The sequence below is a fragment of the Chaetura pelagica genome, unplaced genomic scaffold (genome assembly GCF_000747805.2).
Source record: "Chaetura pelagica isolate M959 unplaced genomic scaffold, ChaPel_1.0 scaffold90, whole genome shotgun sequence".
Classification (NCBI taxonomy): domain Eukaryota; kingdom Metazoa; phylum Chordata; class Aves; order Apodiformes; family Apodidae; genus Chaetura; species Chaetura pelagica.
This window is the reverse complement of record NW_009953496.1, coordinates 3,946,781-3,965,393: the sequence shown is the minus strand read 5'-3', so window position 1 is coordinate 3,965,393 and position 18,613 is coordinate 3,946,781. Positions and strand designations below refer to the sequence as shown.

Here is an 18,613-nt window from a genome sequence, read left to right as displayed (position 1 = left end):
TCTAACGTAAAGTTTGACTTCCCGTGCAAAGTTCAGAGTGCATTGACCCAGCTTCCTAGATGAGACCCTACACTGCCCTCAAGATGTCCACTGAAATGCCTGTCCTTAAGGCCTGAACCCAGGTGCCAGGGACAGTCTCAGATTAAACATATAGACACAACCCTGTTTTAGCGACCTGTGGTGACTGTCTTATGAGAATGCCTGCAGACTGTCTGGCATCAGGTGCCTAGCTGCCTATGGCCACTTTTTTTTTTTTAATGCTTCATATCACTCTGCATAGCTAGAATTAAACCTTTAATAATGTTTCCATCATTGATTTCCCAATGGGACACTGGCTGTCAGCAAGTTGCAAAGTAAGCTGAACTGGTAAAGGAGTTAGGAAAATAGTTGCAGTCTTCCTTTTGGAAAGACCTGAGCTCCCTGGGATTTGCTGGGTTTGGAAAGCAGTTACTAATGTTAGCTTCAGAGCCTTTCCTCCCCTGCAATACTCTGCTCTCTTCCTTTTGTCACACAGCCTTCCTCCACTTTCTCTACAAAAAGGCTTTCATGCAATCTGGCATGTCAGCTGTTGCCTTTGTGCATTGTGTTGGGTCTGGAATAAAGCATAAGCTCTTCAGCCCTGGTGCTTTATAGTATGGCATGAATGCTGATGGTGCTCTGGGAAAGGAAAAAAGCAACCAAGCAAACTTACAATTAACAACAAGCAGATTAGGGAACAGCAACTTCCTAGTAGTAGTTGCATTTTTAAAGGTTTTCCTTTTCTTTCCCCTTTTAAAGCTGTTTGCCTTGGTGTTTTCAGTATGGAAAACTGCATTGTTAGGACACAGACTTGCGTGTAGAACTCAAAATTACAAGATTTATCTTCAGAAAACCAATTAGTGTTTGAAGTAGAAGCTAATCTACTTCACAAATGCAATTTACATCCCTTGTCTTACAAACAGCAGTGAGCAACCACACTGCAGAACATCATCTTAAGAAAGAGCAAACACTGGTCTGTTTCCGTACATCTTTTCTATATGTTTCTATTTCTAAAGGCTTTTCCCATTAGCCTAGTATGTGTCAGTGTGAACACTATGTGGAGACAGTATAATCCATTGCAGCAGAGCTCCTCCAGGGAGACAGCTTAATCAGCCCTAGGGTGAGCTCTTGAATCAGGGAGGTGACAGACTGTAGAAAAGAAGCAAAGATGTGAAATCTTTGAAAAGAGGAATGCAACTCTACCTTCTGGAGAGGAGCAATTCTATTACATACTGTGAGCATAAATAAAAAGCAATTCTATTATATGTTGTGAGCCCTAAGTCTAGCATCCATCCTGACTTCCGCGCTGTAGTGAGCGGTTATAAATCAAAATTCACGTAGACCCCATAAAAGAGAGAACAAAAAAATTGTGCTATAATGAAGCATCAGGGTGCTGACAGAACCTCTCCAGTAAAGATCAGTGCTAAGACCACCAAATCTTAATAAATATGTTTTGTGTGTTAATTTGCTTGTTTTTTACCAAAACCCCGTTGTTTTAGAGATGAATTTGCAAGGCAAATTGCCAAGTATGGGCATTGTGAGTAAGCGCAACGTGTCCTCTATCTGCAAAACTGCTTTCAAACACTTTGTAGAACTGACTACAGGTATCAGCAGGGGCACTAAGCATTTTTACATGTGGCAGCCTATGTATCTCATTTTGAGAAGGGCCAAAATTTGCAGGTGTGGTGTAAAAATTAAGATTCTCCAACTCTGGCTGTGATCAGCATGTTGTCAAGTTGTATCAGCCTTTGGAAGGAGAGGGGAGGAAAAGGCAGAAAATGGAGTGGCAGCAAGCTGAGAACACAAGACTGTGCACGGATTGACCTCTGCGTGTTTGTTCATTGACAGGTTGATGACGCCTGGGAGTGAAATTCGGTTTGTCCACAAGCACATGGGCCTGGTGCCAGGCTGGGGAGGAGCTGCCCGGCTGGTGCGGATTGTTGGCAGTGGGGCTGCCCTCCAGCTGCTGAGCGGGGCTCTCAAGGTGGACCCTGAGAGAGCTTTGCACTTGGGGCTGTCTGAGGGAACCTTGTCATCTTCAGATGCAACTGGAGCATTAGAAGAAGCCCGAGCCTGGCTGAGTCAGTACACAGAGGGTCCAGCCAGCATCATTCAGGCAGCAAAAAAGGTGGTGACTGTGGGAAGAGAGCTACCACTGGAAGCTGCCCTAAGAACAGAGAAGGACATTTTTGGAACTGTATGGGGTGGGCCTGCTAATTTGCAGGCATTGGCTAGAAAAGCAAAACATAAATGACCGTCTATGAATAAGAAATGTTCTTGACCTTTTTGCAAACAAAGCCTTCACTAAAGCAGGCATTAAATGGAATCATTTAAGGACTTGTTCATTTAAACTGGCATTAACATTCCTGTCATTTGTGTCAGGCAAACATATTTGGTGAGCAACCACAGAAAAATCCCTGGCAGATTCTTTACTTGCTGAATGGAGATTAGTGAAATTAGTACATAAAGGTAAATAAATACTGTGCTGAGAATAGAACTTTAATTCTTTTGGAATGAGGCTGCAGATTATTTTCTTTGGAGATAATTTGTTTTTTCTAACTGGTACAGAAATGAATTGCTTGAAAGATACAAGGTTTATTTGTTAGCAGAACAGCAGCATCTAAAGCTGTAAAATATGAATTCCCCAACATGAGAGCAGTGTCTTTAAGCAGCTTTGAAGGGATGATAACTGATGAAATTATTATTTTTTTAATCTTCAGTCAGTTCTTTGTATAGTTGCTGAGAAAGTATCCAAAGCTACTTCAATTTTAATGATGTTTTTTATGGGAGAAGCTCTTAATTTACTGGGGAGCTTATAGTCCTCATTCACTGACACTGATTTGGGTCTTTAAATGCATTTAGGTGTGCCTTCTCACTGCTCCAGGAACCAACTACCTAAACACACATCTGCACGTCCCCGTAGCCTGGACCTGTGCTGCTGAGCACTGTGAAGCTGCCTGCCTGATTCCGTAAATAGAATGTAGTTCAAATCTTGGAAGGCCATAACGCATCATGCCCCCACATGGGATGTCCTCAAATGACTGGCTGGTCTGAGTACCTCAGCATTATGGAAAGATGTGTGTGTGGATCTGTTTGCATCTTACTTCAGAGTTTTTTTTTACTGGTAGGGCATATTTGGGCTGACCAGAAGATTTGGAACTTGGTCTCCACAGCGGTGACCATGCAAGTACTTACGTAAGTCAGTGGGAAGGGTTTTCCCTTTAGAAATTAGAAACTGACACCAAGTCCCTGCTTTGGCAGATGATTGTTAAAATGAAACATCCATGATAGCAAAAACTTGCAGACGTATCTATGACTGGGAGTTTGCTGCACTGTTGGTTAGGATGCTCATCTCTAATTCTAGCAGAGGCTGAGATGTGAGCCCAGGACCCAAGTTCTCCAGGGGAGCACGTTAAGGAGGAAACTTTGGGCTACATGGCATTGGCATACATTCTCACTCTGATGAGGCTTAACTAACTCTAGATACATGGAATGAGCTACCTTAGAAAAAAGAGGTGATTCCTTGGACGAAAATCCATGTTACAGTCTCTACAGCATGGCAGGATTCCTGAGTTTTAGACAGTGAAGTAACTGTACATATGTTTGAGGATCTTGGGGCAGATCTTGGGAATTAGGCCTGGTTTGCCTGTTAAGATTCTGCAGCTTTTGAGCAGATGCTGAGCCCTGCTGGGGATGTTTTACTTTATCGCTTTCACAGCAGGGAGAGTGTATAGCCTGAAGCAACCAAAAGAAATGCTGGAGAGAGGGATGTGTTTTGAGCTGGCACCTCAGGGAGGACATGGAACTTACTCTGCCCTTTTGATCCTACCTATTTGCCTTCACACCTGAAGCTGCTGCTGGAAAATTTAAAATCCTTCTTCCCCAAAAATGAATTTTTACTTTCAGGTTAGAGAATAGACAGAGATAGAGACATAGGGACAGAGTAGTGACCTGGTTTGTGCCTCTCCCACCTGCCCCAGTAACTAACTTTTTTGTCCCCTGTGCAGCTGGATTCTTTCCCATGCTCTAAAAAGGATTTCAAACCCATTAATTCTGCAGTACAGATGTTTTAATCTAGTCGGCCAATACTTGACTGTTTAGTAATGAAGCTGTTCTGCTTTTCATGAAGTTCATCAAGACTCACAAGTGATTCCAGGCTGCCAACATGACTGAACCTTCAGAGCATTCTCTAGTCCCTACTCATCCCATTTTTTAAAGTAATAGCACATCTCATAGTCATGAATAAATAACCCTGTGTTTGAAAGGGTAACCAGTTATGTCTAGTAACGAATAAATTTGCCATTAGTAATACTGTAGTTGTTTTTAAAATGGCTGAGAAAATTGCTTAGAACCTGAGCAAGATCCTTGAATAATTTTTTCATTTGTCAGATGTCAGACTGTAAGACTCATTAGTGCATTCTGTGTACTGGGTGATACAAACCTGAAAGGGAGGAAATTGTAGCAGAAAAGCAGAATCTGTTTTACTTGCATGTTTTTAACTAGACCTGTGCTGGCAGCTGGTTAAACTCAGTGCTTAAATCTATTGAGGGCCTCTTTCCATTTTGATTTGTAGACAATGAGCTTATTTCTCATTTCAGCAAATGCATTTCCCCAACCATCCCCTCCGATTTGTATCAAAGGCCAATGTTTGATTCTAAGAATAGGACAAATAATTAATACTGAGTGAGACACTTTCAGGAAAGGTTACAGAAACTCATTTTGTCTTCTGGTCAGCTGGAATTACAAATATATCAAATATAGCTACAGAAGATTCTGAAGGCAATTACAGGTGTTTGTTTTGAGCATAGATTTTGCGAGTAGCCCAATACCATATTCTTGGATTTCTTTTCTGTTTTAAAAGCAAGTACAGCCCTTCATATGAAAACCAGCCTAACTAAATTACTGAGTGCTAGCATAAGAGTTTCAGACTGAGTAAGATTAAATGGAATCCCATTTTAACAATTCCAGACCTCAGTGCTTTATTTCATAGAATATCTACTTATCATCTTAACATGGCAAATACCTGTAACCAGCGGCTGACGAGCATTTATATTTTCTTTACCATTATTAAAGACTACAAGCTTCATCTCAGTTTTTGTTCCCTTTCAGAAATAGCCTAAAAACAAGCAGCACTAAATGCACAAATAAATTAGAAACATGTACTCAAAATTGATACTCCCAGTATCCTAATTAAATGGAGTGCTTGCTTTTGTATTTCCTAGGGGCTAATTTGCCAGCTCCCTCCTCAGAAAACTAGGTTTCCTATTACATTGTGAATTGCCTGTCTTGTTTGCTTGCCTCTCTGTGCTGGGACAGCCTGAGTGCTTAATGGGGGTATGGATTCTGTGCCAAGCATTTTAAGGGTGGAGACTGGAGCTCTTACAGCACTACAGATGTTTTTTCATATTTGCTAGGGGCAGAAATATATTTACCAAATGGGCAATTTAGATAAACTAGGTGCTTGGTTCACTGTGTGGCTGTTGTTGTTTTACTTTGACATGGGATTCCTGTATCTGTAGTTTTCTCGTCTCCTGGAAATTAAGAAATGCAGTAGAATTTTAGTATTTTAATTTCCTCTTTCTTTCCCTTCTGCTCCACTGTCAATTTCTTTGGCTATGCTGTACAAGTTGAAAATCACTTAATGTAAAGAGTTAAAGAAAACCACATAATGCAGTATGACTGTGGCTTAGCCAAGATTGACAGAGGATGTCTCCTACTGAAGGTAATGGTTTAAATATAAAATGGGATTTACTGGGTACTACTTCTTAGCTTGATCTGGGGAGTGCATTTGCCACGCTGGTGATTGGCTACTAAGCTCTCACCAGCCTTACTTTAACTAATTTTAGTAATTTGCAGCTGCAGTCAGCCAGCAGGAGCCAAAGGCATCTCTATTTGGGTGTTTTTGACCAAAGGATAATAGTTGATAAAATTATTTGGCCTGATTGTTTAGATTAGATTGTTACGCCTGAAAGTCCTGAAATTAAGTATATAGCCAGTCAAATTATTGTTTCTCGCTTCCTGTAACAGCACATACCCTCACATGAAGTAAAATATATACATGTAGCAAAAGGGTTCTCACTGAAGGTTTCTGCAGTCAGACTTTTATTATAGCCATTGCATGCTAACTCAAAACAGAAGTAAGACAGCTGGAAACTAACCAATAGAAGAAAAAAACATTGTCCTCTTTCCTTCTCAAGTCCATGCTACTGGCTTATTTTCTGATGGAACTAGAAGGGGGTAGTAAAACTCTGTGATCAAGAGCTGAGAAAGGATGACATCTTCCTTATTCCATCCTCATCTCTGCACTTTCCTTTGTTCTCTGACCCACTGATGTCACCTGTGAGCAGAAAAAACAAACTGGAGGGCTAGCCCAAGCTTAGACTTGTCAGTTATTATTACTCAGAAGAACATTTTAGAAGTTTAAATGGACAGATTTTTTTTTTTAAATCAGCCCATTTAATTCCGTTCAAATGGTTGTATGCCTACAGCAACATTTGTCTGAAGATACATAGTGCTTTTGTATCAGCTGCCAGCCCTTTCTATTCAGGGATATGGATATTAAGAATTGGAGTTTAGAATAAAGCTAATTAAAGATTGAGTCAAGAATCAGATTATGCCATTTCTCAGATTGAAGGGAGAAAAAAAACAAAGTAAAACAACTGCCATGGACAGAAAAGACAACCTGTGCTTTTCAACATCTGGCTTCTAACCTCTAATATGCATAAATCAGTTTGTAGCAACTGGGGCCTATCCAGAAGATGACATTCTAAACCAACGACAAAACTACCTTTTCTGTGCCGCCACAGAAGAAGATCAAGAAGATCATCTAAACAGCAATGTAGTCCTTAACATCAGTGTTCTTTATTGTAAGGTCAAGCTGGATAACATACGGTCTTTTATGTCACCATTTTTGCTGTTAAAACAAGGATGTGTGTCACACTTTTGCCCTTCATAAGAGTGCAGTGAGTCAACCAGATAACAAGTGAGTGTTAAGTCTGCAACTCGTGGTTTTTCAGTAGAAAGGCACACTCCTGCAGTGTTGTTTGAGAGACAGCCAGTCAGGGACGCAAGAACTTCAAGATACCACTCAGAGCCAGCCCTCCTTTTTGGCAAACACAGGAAGCTGTTTTATGATAGTTTTCTTTAAAATTGCTCCAGCAAAGTTCAATTAAACTGGAGGCATATCTAAGATTATTACTGATAAAATGTAGTTTTATTAAATTATAAATTCCGTAACAAAAACGAGACAGATCAAGAAAGACCTCAAAAACAAAACTACAAAGACTAGATGGCAAAGCCAGTGAAAATGACATTGAAGAATGTATAGGTAAGAATTTGCAACAAAAGTTAACAGCATTTTTACATTTCCGTTGAAGGATGGCAAATGATAGCTCTTGTCTAGTAAAAACACATTGTAACTCCAAACTCACATCTATTTTCTCACATTAAATTAAGCATCCTCCTTACACCCAACATCTTGCCTGCTTCCCACATTGCTTTAGTATTCTTTTCATACATCAATCCATGCAGAAAGTAGTAAGACACTTAATGCAACAGTCAGATAATGAAGACAATTCAAGTTGTACAGTAGATACACATTGGCCAAAAAGGGGATAGAGTATCTCCAAGGGGAAAATGCTACAAAATAAACACAAGACATTTTCAAGAAAACTGGGTATTGCTAAGCAGCTTTCAAACCATTAACAGGACAACCCAGTTTCCTACAGTTAGAGTCCTCCAGCGGAGACATGTTAGGAGACTTAAGTTAAACCAGGCCAAAGCTGTTTCTCCCCTTTTCCCCACCCTCCCACCAAACACACTGCTAGGTTTGAGTGCAATGCCAATGTGGACAGAAAATTTACAGGTACAGGAATTTCATGGCTCTTGATTTAAACTTCAGTGACTGTGCACTGTCCATCTGGCCGCCTAGATCTCACACTTGAGTTTACCACCCCGCCCCCAGCCACTGGTCTATCCACTCCTGACTGGCTTGCAGTTGCATTCAAGTGTCTCTGCTGGAGAGAGGACAGGTGCTGCTGAAGGTGGGCAGACACATCCTCACTGTCGCTGCTAGCATCCGACTCTGTCTCCTCAACAGTGGTGTCAGGGGCTGGCACCCTACCAGAAGATGAAGATTCTTGGTCTTCTTCTCCTTCTCCTCTGTGACTCCTTTCAGCCATACTGTCTCCATTTATTTGTAAGTGGGCAAAAGAGTTCTCGAGAGAATTGCTTGCATCTGGTGATGGCGTTGAAGGACTCACCAGCTGACCATCTAGTGATGGCAGGGGCCTAGGAGAAATGGATGCTAGAGGCTGCACGGCTGCAGCCCCTGGTGTGGGTGTGCTGTCTGCACCATCAGCAGAGCTCTCCCTTGCCAGGTTGGCAGTGCTAGCATCACAGTCCAACCTCAGCCCAGCCACTCCCTTCTTTGGTATATCTATTATGTCCCGTTTGATTTTTCTGCGGCGTCCATGCTCGTTTCTCCTGTACTGAACCATATTTTCAAGATCCGCTACATATAAAAACCCAGCAATTAGCATTTCAGTGCTCTTTTTACCCTTGGAAAAGGCATCTTCCAGCTCTCTGCTGGTACGTTCATCATACTGCCACCAACCATTTCTACCTTCATAGTACCAAGCATATTCTCCATTGCCTCTGCTTGCTGCTTTGAGTTCTTCTGGTGACAATAAAGTTGGCTTGTCAAGAAAATCCTCTGGAATCTCCTGCCGGCACAGTGCACATCGTTTCCCAAGCCAAGAAGCTCCCTTCACACACAGATAACAGAAAACATGTTTACAAGGCAGGCTTACTGGATGGACACATGTTTGCAGACAGATAGCACATTCAGGGACTGTCAGGGAAGGTGCTGCATTAGCACAGGACTCATTTGTCTTCCTGTTTGTGGGAAGCATGTTGATTGAGTGATCGATTTCACCACAGCCAGCCATCCTGCAGAGGATCAAAGACAGATTTTAATCAGTGTTGTGTGTCAACTCAAACTGGCACTTTGCACCATCTTTGACCTCAACATGCACAGAATGAGATGCTTACCTTAAATTAAGGTAAGACATTCTTTCTGAAGCTCAACTCAAATAAACTCATGGGTCCTGCATTTCAGTCACAACAAACCCAGACAATGCTACAGGTTTGGGGCAGAGTGGCTAGAAAGCTGCCCAGCACAAAAGGACCTGGGGGTGTTGGTTGACTGCTGGCTGAATATGAGCCAGCAGTGTGCCCAGCTGGCCAAGAAGGCCAACCGCATCCTGGCCTGCATCAAGAATAGCATGACCAGCAGGAGTAGAGAGGTGATCATGCCCCTGTTGCAGACAGATAGCACATTCAGGGACTGTCAGGGAAGGTGCTGCATTAGCACAGGACTCATTTGTCTTCCTGTTTGTGGGAAGCATGTTGATTGAGTGATCGATTTCACCACAGCCAGCCATCCTGCAGAGGATCAAAGACAGATTTTAATCAGTGTTGTGTGTCAACTCAAACTGGCACTTTGCACCATCTTTGACCTCAACATGCACAGAATGAGATGCTTACCTTAAATTAAGGTAAGACATTCTTTCTGAAGCTCAACTCAAATAAACTCATGGGTCCTGCATTTCAGTCACAACAAACCCAGACAATGCTACAGGTTTGGGGCAGAGTGGCTAGAAAGCTGCCCAGCACAAAAGGACCTGGGGGTGTTGGTTGACTGCTGGCTGAATATGAGCCAGCAGTGTGCCCAGCTGGCCAAGAAGGCCAACCGCATCCTGGCCTGCATCAAGAATAGCATGACCAGCAGGAGTAGAGAGGTGATCATGCCCCTGTACTCAGCACTGGTGAGGCCACACCTTGAGTTACCGTGTTCAGTTCTGGGTCCCTCACTACAAGGACATTTGAGGTGTTCAGTTCTGGGTCTCTCACTACAAGGACATTTGAGGTGCTGAAGTGAGTTCAGAGAAGGGCAACAAAGCTAGGGAAGGGGCTGGAGCACAAGTCCTATGAGGAGAGGCCGAGAGAATTGTGATTGTTTAGTTTGGAGAAGACGAGGCTGAGGGAAAACTTCAGACATTTCAAGACATGCTTTAGCAGGCTTTTTCTTTTTTTTTTTCGGGGGAAGAGGGGGTGATGGCTGGACATGGTGATCTTCGAGGTCTTTTCCAACCATGACAATTCTGTGATTCTGTTGACATTCTGTTTCCTGAGCTGACAGACTAAATTGAGTACTGGGAGAATTTCTTTTGCTAATCATCCATCTTAATCAGTTTCATTTTCAGCACATTATCATACCAAGTTAGAAAACAAATTTTGGAATTTCCTCTTTTCTTTCTTCAAGTAGAGATGATTAATGAACCTCCAAGTCAGCCAGTTACTTTGGAGGCTCCTCAGGAAATTTAAAGAAGCTGTGATTCTTTCCTTGAGAGTTGATCTAGCTGCAAACATTAAACTTCAAATAATCTCTTTTCACAGTACTGGTGATCATCCATTTGATTAATGGATTGCCTGAACAGTACCTCAGACTAGGCTTCCACAGCAGAAAATATGCCTGGCAGCAGCACCCAGCTGTTTCTAAGCCCATGCACCACAGTACAACAACCCCTCAAACTGAGCTCAGAACAGCCACAGGGCTGCAGAAAGAACTGGATCTGAAAACTGAGGTGACTTTTTCAAAAGATACCCTGGATTTATTTTTTTTTTCCCTAAAGATCCACTGAACTCTCTGATATAGCTGAATGCATCCCTAAAGGAACCGCTGTATGCCCACAGAAGGAACAGTGTATCACAGCAGACCCACGATCATGATTTGATTGGTTTGCGAAGTCACTGCCTCTCCCTTCTCTGGCCATATCTTATTTCTGCCATTAAAGATGATTTTTGCAACCAACTCTAAGAGAGCAGAGAATGATAAATGGTGTCACTTTGGCAATGTGTAGGATTTCTGTAGTTGGAAAATTGTAGCCTAAATATGCAAATGCCTTCTCAACTACATTTTTGCCATAGCAATCTTGCACAGTGTGCTTCGTGGTAATTTTCCTTTATTGTTCTTATTAATTATCAATCAAAACTAAACATCAGATATCAAATCATAGAGAAGAGTTTGCTTTGGGGGATGTGGCCTAAAAAAGGTGCCTTTTTTCATTTAAATAATCAAGAAACTGTAAGGCACGGGGCTGATAAATTCAGCAAAACTGCCTTTCAGTGAAGCTAGTCTTTGTTGTACAAACAGCTAGGAACAGTTCATGCAAAATTACCACAGACATATGGGGCAAAAGGGTCCTTTAGAGGTCCTGCAGTCCAGTCTCTTGCTTGATATAAGATTAGATCAGCCATGGCTTTGCCTAGCTGAGCTCTTTTGAGACCTATAAGGATGGAGATACCACAACCCCCATGGACAGCCTGTTCTAATGTTATACACATTTCTCGAAAAATGCATCATGTCAAGAGAAAATACCTAGTGTTACTGTAAAAGCCTCAACAGCTCTGAACATCTTATGAATGCATGCTGGAATTAAAAAAAAAAGATTTATCCTATGTATTAAGTGCTATTTACTTAAAAATGTATTTCTGTATGCTGTCTGTTCCTTTGTATCACTGTAATTTCCTCTCGAAAGACCAATGCCTCTTTAATCCATTTTTTATCAAACAATTATTTTAAAAGCCCTACAGCTCAAATATTTTTTCCTGAAGCTGAATAGAATTGTATCTACATGTGTTTCAGTATCATATATGAATTTCTTTCTTTGAGATTAAAGACAAATCTGCATCCTAGTTCTTAAATCAGCATGCCAGATACAGACACAGCATTACCTACCACCTGCCTCTTTACTGTACAGTACACACCTATCTGTGAGATCCATGCCAACAATGTTGTGAACAAGTTTTTCAGGAGCATCACACTTTTTGCAACAGAATTTTACACCAAAACTAGGGTTTTATAACAAGAAACTTATTAGAAAAAGGGGCCAAGAACAGCTATTGAGATTTTAGAATATCCATGAATACAACACAATCATTACTTGACAACAGAAGAGCTAAAAGAGAAATCCATGTATGAATTTGCACTAACCATGGCTGAGGTAAAGGATCTGAATTTTCAGGTGCTCCCATAATGATACTACTGTACAAAAAGGCACAGCAGCAGAGATTTTTTACTTCCATGCTGCAGCTTTACAAAAGGCTGCTTCTCTATAAGGTTATTATTTTCAGTCAGAAAAAAGATTAAAACAACCTGTAGAAAAATAACTTCTGTACAAGTCTTGTATCATAATTAAGATTTTGGAGATTGCTGGGATGAAAAATGCAACAGATTTTGACAAATCAAATTCAGATTCCATGGGCTAATTTATTACTAAACTAAAAGCAGAGTGAAAGTTCTCCCTTCTTCACCAAGAGCATAAAAATGCTAACATTTGAACTGTCCTTAACAGGTCACTTACTAACTGGAGGGTTCTTCCATTCCTTTCTAGATCAATGCAGAACAGGAAAAGAAAGCAGTAAATGCCTTATCTTGAAATTCCTATGTGATTTTTAATGACTTAGAGGAAAATATTACATGTAAAACTAATACAGCTGGATAAGTACACATTCACACAAAACTCTTAAAAGATAAGCACAATTGCAGTTGCATGTGCTCAGAATGCAGGACAATCATGCACTTGAAGATTCCCATCAGCTGAAGTGATGCTGTCTCACTTTTTGTTTTTAATGGAAGATCCTAGTTAATCCTTTTCTGTTTACCCTTTTAAGTATCAAATCCAGGTTGTAGAGTTTGTTTATAAACTGGTACAAGGATATGCATGAATATTTTTATTGAAAAGGTAATCCTTCAGAAAGGAGGAAAACCACCTAGGACTGCTATTTTGCTTTGTTACAGCTTTGGAAGCACTTTGATTGCAACTTCATGGTATTAAGAACTCAACAAAACTGATCAGAGAATATTTTTCTTGAAATGATGAGTAATATTTTGTAACAAAGCTTAATCAAAACAGGCTTTGTAATAGAACTGTTATCAAACAGGAAAGCTCTGCTTTTTGGAGAGCTGGGTCCCCTTAATTTCTGGCAACAGCGAAAATTACATTATTGAATAGTGAGGCTAAAAATGAATCAAACTCATGGATAAGTTCTCAAAATAATTTTAAGTACTTAGATCCTCAATTCGGTATAAATAAGGGAGCAATATGCATCTGATCACTGCATTTTTAATATAAACAGTCTAAAGCCAACTGAGAACGAACTAGTCTACAATGCTGCTAGGTCCAACCTCTTTATTATCCTTTTGTGGGTGGGGGTTTTTTATATTAAAATGTGTGTTTAAGTTGTAAATTTAGGGTGCACAGACTATAGTGCCTTCAACACACAAAATATGGAAGAGGTGATGTATAAAAACTATAAGAAAAGATCCTTGGCCCTCTAGGACTCTGAGAGAAAAAAAAAGTAAATTCCCCCCAAATTGCCTCAGAATTGAGTAATTTTGAACTCCAGATCAAATTCTAACTGCAACTAAGCAGTCTGTCAAAGAGCTGAAATGTGTAAGTCCATTAACAAAACAACAGCTTACTTTTTCTGAGTAATTTCTACTGAAGCATGCCACAAGACTAAAATGTCCTCTCTTCAGATGTCTCCAGCTAGGATGGCAGGTCCTCTTTCCCAAGGCTGGCTCATTCCTTACTTGTCCTGCCCAACGGGACACTACAGTGTTTCAGCTTCTCTGCAAACTAATGAAAAGCAAATAGTATCACCATTACAATGTTGTACAGACGTATGAGTAAGAAAAATACAATGCCATTGTCCTTTAACAGAAAAAAAAAAATACTATCCTTTTGTTTACGTGGTGCAAACTATTTTCAACTAAAATACCATCAGACTTTCTTTTTTTTTTTTTTCCCCAATCAATTTTGGCCCACAGTTTTGATGACAATTATCTTATTGTCTGACTTAAGCAAATTATCTTTTTCTGAAGTATTACAAAAGGCCATTATCTTTAACTATAATAAGTTAATAGTTCATTTCCATAAAGTGGCCTTGTACACAAAAGGAGAAATGAGACCTAAGTTAGGAGCATGTTATGTTTAAGCAAATGTAGCCTGTAAAAATGAAATGACTGCTTATATTCAGAGTTTAAAAAATCACAATGGCTTCCAAAAGCTGTCTATAAAACTATCCATATGATACTGTTCCTAAGGACTATCTAGGCTTGTATCTTGTCTCTTATCAGGGACTTGTATCAGATGCTTCAGGAGAAAACAGTACATGCAAACAGCTGACTTCCCCTAGGTCCTTTCCACATTTCAAGCAGTCTGTAGCTCAGAGCCTTACATCCTTATCCTCTTTTTCAGAAACCATATGCTTTCATTTAATGAATGAACCTCAGAACCCTTCAGCACTTTTTTCTTTATAATTTTACATATGCATGTCCCTCACACTAGTTTATAAACAGAGTCTATGACCTAGATTTGATACTTAACAAGGTAAACAAAAAAAATATTATTAATTAGTATCTTCCTTTATTTCTTTCTGAAGTGCTGAAGGGCTCCAAGGTTCATTCATGGAATAAATGTATGAGATCTCTGATTTTAAAAGAGGACAAGGATGCAACTTGACCTCCCCATCTCTGTGGTAATATACCCCTCTTCATACTAGCAGGTAATGCCAGTCATGATACCAACCAAAATGTGAGCTAAGTCATTTCACAATGACTCTAATAACTCTATAGCAGGGAAGTGGGAATATGCAAACTCAGAGAGGGCAGAGGGTCCATCTAGATATCACTGTCACATTCGCACACCCTAAACATTCTTAAGCAATCTGAACTACAATTTCCAGTTGGTGCAAAATGTTACATATAGGAATGATTTGAAGCAGAGCTGAGAATGTCACATCTTAAATTTCAATTTGCTCAAGGAAAGAATAATTTCAGTATAACTATAGTGCACACCAGACATGTAGAGAGTCAAGCAAATTCAGGGAGTATAAATCCTAAAAGAACATGGAGCAGTTAGTATTATAGTATTCTGTGCTATAGTTCTTCACCAAATGATTGAACTTTTATCATTAATAACAGAGTGAAATGTTCGGATGATTTCGGCATAGGACACATTACTCAACTGTGTTATTTTCTTCATAGCTGAGCTCCACGTAGCATTCTGTGCAGTTATTTTTAGAAAGAGCTCCTAAGGAAACAATGCAAAAATTAACAAGCCTATCCACACCTTTTCAAAAGGGAAAAGGTTCTGCCCTCATCGTTCTAGCAGCTTCCCCTTTCTTCACTCATCAATCTGAAATAAAAAGCTCCAACTGTATTAACATTTTGGCTCTACTAATCCACTCACACAAGATACTCTATTTCCTAAGATCAAAGAAGCCGTTGCAACAAGCTTGATGCTGTGGGTGTGGTGTTCAGTTTTTTATCTTAGGAGCTGTCTTTCTGTTACTTCTGTAGGAATCTCCTGAAGCCTGGTATGGTAGATACCTCTTGCAATCCACTAGTAGAAGGAACATATTATAAAACTAAATGTTATGTGGAGATTGAAGAAAAAGGTTGGGTCAGATCTGGCAGAATTCTTACAAAATAAAAATGCATGCACATATTCAAGGTATGAAATTGTACTTAGAAAAATCCAATTAGAGCATAATTATAGGATTATGGTAAGGCAACTTTCTAATTGCTGCATAACTCTTTTTAAAAAGTGACTTCAGGTAACCTCTATGCTTCATGACATTGTTATGTATTTAATAAGCCAGTCTTGAAAATTTTACTAAACGGGATAAAAGACACTTGTGGCTAAATACACACACTCCCTCTTTCCTAGATGACTCCTCTAAACTCAAGTGGGTAAGAGCTGTGTTCCAGACTTGGCAATTAATTTTCTATGCTGAAAAAGCAAGTAGTATGAGGAGTTACGTTATCTGTAGCAACCTGCAAGTACCCGTTCCTTGTGCATACTCACTAAATCCATGCATCCCATCACACACTGATTTTGAAACTTTCATTCAGGATGCAATACATGAAGGACAATCCCACTTATCAGGAGCAAAACTTAAATTTGGGCAGCACCCTCTTCCAAGCTGAGGCTCAGCCAGCATTTAACTGTTGTTCTCTTTGTCTCCTTGAAAGTCTCTCAGGATGCTTGCTGGGAGAAGCCACACCCGCTTCTCCCACCCAACCTTACGATTTTGAATTGGTGGACTTTCTACCAGACTATTTCCCAAAAATTATTTCAGGTTGTCCTTAAGAAAAATGTCAAGTTTTTACTAGACCAAGATGGAATAAAAAAATAATTTACCGTCATTTCAGTCAACTGTGCCCATCTGATTCCCAGTAATCTATCTGACAAAACACATTTTTTTCCACTTTTCTATTTCTTTGGAAATGAAAAAAAATATATATCCCAGGAACATAAATGTTTAAGAAGCCAGCTCCTCAGAAGACAGAAAGTCTTCTCTGTAAGGAAAAACTTAGCTTCTTAAAACCAAACAAGCACAAACCATTGGTAAATTCAACTAACACCAGCTTCTAAGGAAAGAAGCCAATTACTGGAGTCCTACCTTAAATGACAGATGATCTCACAAATTCTGCAACTTTGTGCAGCTTCCTCTAAAACAGCTATCACAAATTCATCATTTTCTCCCCTTTCTAGGTTGAAAACTCAGCAGCTGCAGCACTACTTCAAATGAGTAAATGCCCTTCTGTAATTAAAATACTTGATTTTTTCCATTAAGCTTTCTAACTCGTAACTCAATTATTAGAGGGGCAGGCAGGAAAAAGAACCCTAGAATTCTGCCCTTCCCTAAAAGTTATCACAGCCAAACCGTGTGGGAAGACAGAAGTTGGTTTTTATTTTTTTTAATGGAAAAATCACCCTCCTGTCTGACAGCCTGCTACTGTCAATTACAGTATCAGCTCAAGGTACTGAGCCTATCAGGTATTTTTTAAACTGTCCCCGGGCATTGGACAGCACAACAGATAAATAACCTCACAGTTTCCTGTTCTTACTTACTTTTATGTATCTGTTTCTTAAACTTAAAATATCTTCAGGAATTGCTGATTGTGCCAAGGCTTCAAGTTGCCTGTCATTCCTTATCCTTTGACATTACATGTTAATAAAAAAACAACCCTTATATGTACACTTGGAACTGAATTACAGAAGAACAGACAAGTGCAGAACAGTCAAGCATGTCAGTAGTGAACTGCTACATCTTTATTCAAAATGAGGTTTTCCCCTATGCTATAGCTGGAGCACTGAATTTCAATTCTGAGCATACGTCCTATTTCAATTTAACCGAGCAAAAATGTTAGTCTCTCAAACAAAATGGTAGTGTGGAAAAAGCAGCAGAAACTGGTTCATCTGAAATTATCAATGCTTATGAAACAGAAAATAAGTAAAGGAACATCTCCTCATATTTATAGACTTGATTAACATGCACAGAAGAGAGAGAGAAAAAAAAAAATCAGTGTCAACAATAGGACTTTTTCCCCCACCAATTCCAGGAATCTGCTGTTCAATAGCCTTTAAAAATACTGCAGTTCAAGCTCTCTAAATAAATGACAGTTCAATTACATCTAAATTGATGCAGTATATTTTTCAAGGAAACAAGAAGAACAGAACAGTTTCTTTCACTCAGTACAGATTCTGAACTGTAGCAATTGTCACAATTTCTGCTTTCTGGGAAAGAAACCACAGCATTAACCACAAAAGACTACAAAGCAAGTTCCTGCAAGCATTCAATATTCAAGATTTACTCCAAATGACCAAATCAATATTCAGATTTCACCGTGTCTTCAATACTATTGCAAACTGCAATTTTGGTAGTGCATTTTTAGAGACGGTTTGGGTAACATTTATAGGCAGCCCCCTGTCCAGAGGCAGTACCTAACGAAGTAGCAGGACCGCATTTTCAGCATTACTGACCTGTCAAAATGTTTTAAAGCTCTGTTCCCTGCTGCTCCTTTTCATCATTCCATGCATACTCGCAGACTACACCACCAGTAACAAAACCTACAGCACTTCCTGGTTCATATCACAGAAAAGTCATTCTAAGAGTTAAACCTTTAATTCGGATTTAACTATTTTGCCAATCTGATTATCTTGTTTGTATGAAAAACTCGTATTCACTAAAGATTTTGCAATGATTTCTCAGTGGTGGCGGCAACATGCACTGCACCAAAAGCCAGACCTGCTCTCACGTCCCAGTTTAACATGTGGAAAGGGACACGATCCAAAGGCTGGAGCCCAGACGGTCAAGCGCAAAGAAACAAAAGCACTTTCCATTGAAAAAGCCCACCGGTTACTCCGTTTGACACCTTTGCGCTGCGCTCCCGGGGCCGCCCGCACGCCCTGCGCTCACACATCCCACCCCTGCGGTCGCCAAGGACAGCAATGACATTTTGGAAGGCGAGTGACAAACGCGCAGCACAGGATGACCCGGAGAGCCGCTCCAAGCATCCGAGCGCGGCTCCCCTCTGGCCAGGGGACTCCGCCACGCGTGACGACGCAACCGCTAATGCTCCTGACCTATTTTACTACCGAACACAACGAAACCTGGAAATCCGGGCCCCGACCCGGCGCGCACCTCGTTCTACAGAGGCAGGGAACGCCGCCTCCTCCGG

The 18,613-nt window shown here is 40.3% G+C and overlaps 2 protein-coding genes across 4 annotated transcripts in view; one reads left to right on the top strand and one right to left on the bottom strand.

The window, feature by feature from the left end:
* Positions 1–2,352, top strand: part of ECHDC1 (enoyl CoA hydratase domain containing 1) — a 36,772-nt gene extending 34,420 nt beyond the window's left edge. The window contains exon 5 of one of the 2 annotated variants that reach the window (XM_009999113.1): positions 1,867–2,352. In XM_009999113.1, coding sequence (XP_009997415.1) covers positions 1,867–2,272 — 406 coding nt within the window. In that variant the 3' untranslated portion in view covers positions 2,273–2,352. The remainder of the gene's footprint in view (positions 1–1,866) is intronic. The other variant, XM_009999112.1, reaches the window with a different exon arrangement.
* A 4,854-nt stretch (positions 2,353–7,206) lies between these two features.
* Positions 7,207–13,724, bottom strand: RNF146 (ring finger protein 146). 2 transcript variants are annotated; one of them, XM_009999110.1, is made up of 2 exons: positions 13,565–13,724; positions 7,207–8,967 (listed from the first exon to the last, which is right to left on the bottom strand). In XM_009999110.1, the coding sequence occupies exon 2, from the start codon at positions 8,964–8,966 to the stop codon at positions 7,908–7,910; it is 1,059 nt and encodes a 352-aa protein (XP_009997412.1). In that variant the 5' UTR covers position 8,967; positions 13,565–13,724; the 3' UTR covers positions 7,207–7,907. The 2 variants fall into 2 exon arrangements, with proteins under 2 accessions (XP_009997412.1, XP_009997413.1); XM_009999111.1 differs by lacking the exon at positions 13,565–13,724 and adding an exon at positions 10,521–10,558.
* Positions 13,725–18,613: the final 4,889 nt, after the last annotated feature.

Excerpts from the sequence above, each read along its gene's own strand:
- RNF146 (XM_009999110.1), bottom strand. The coding sequence starts at position 8,966 with ATGGCTGGCTGTGGTGAAATCGATCACTCAATCAACATGCTTCCCACA.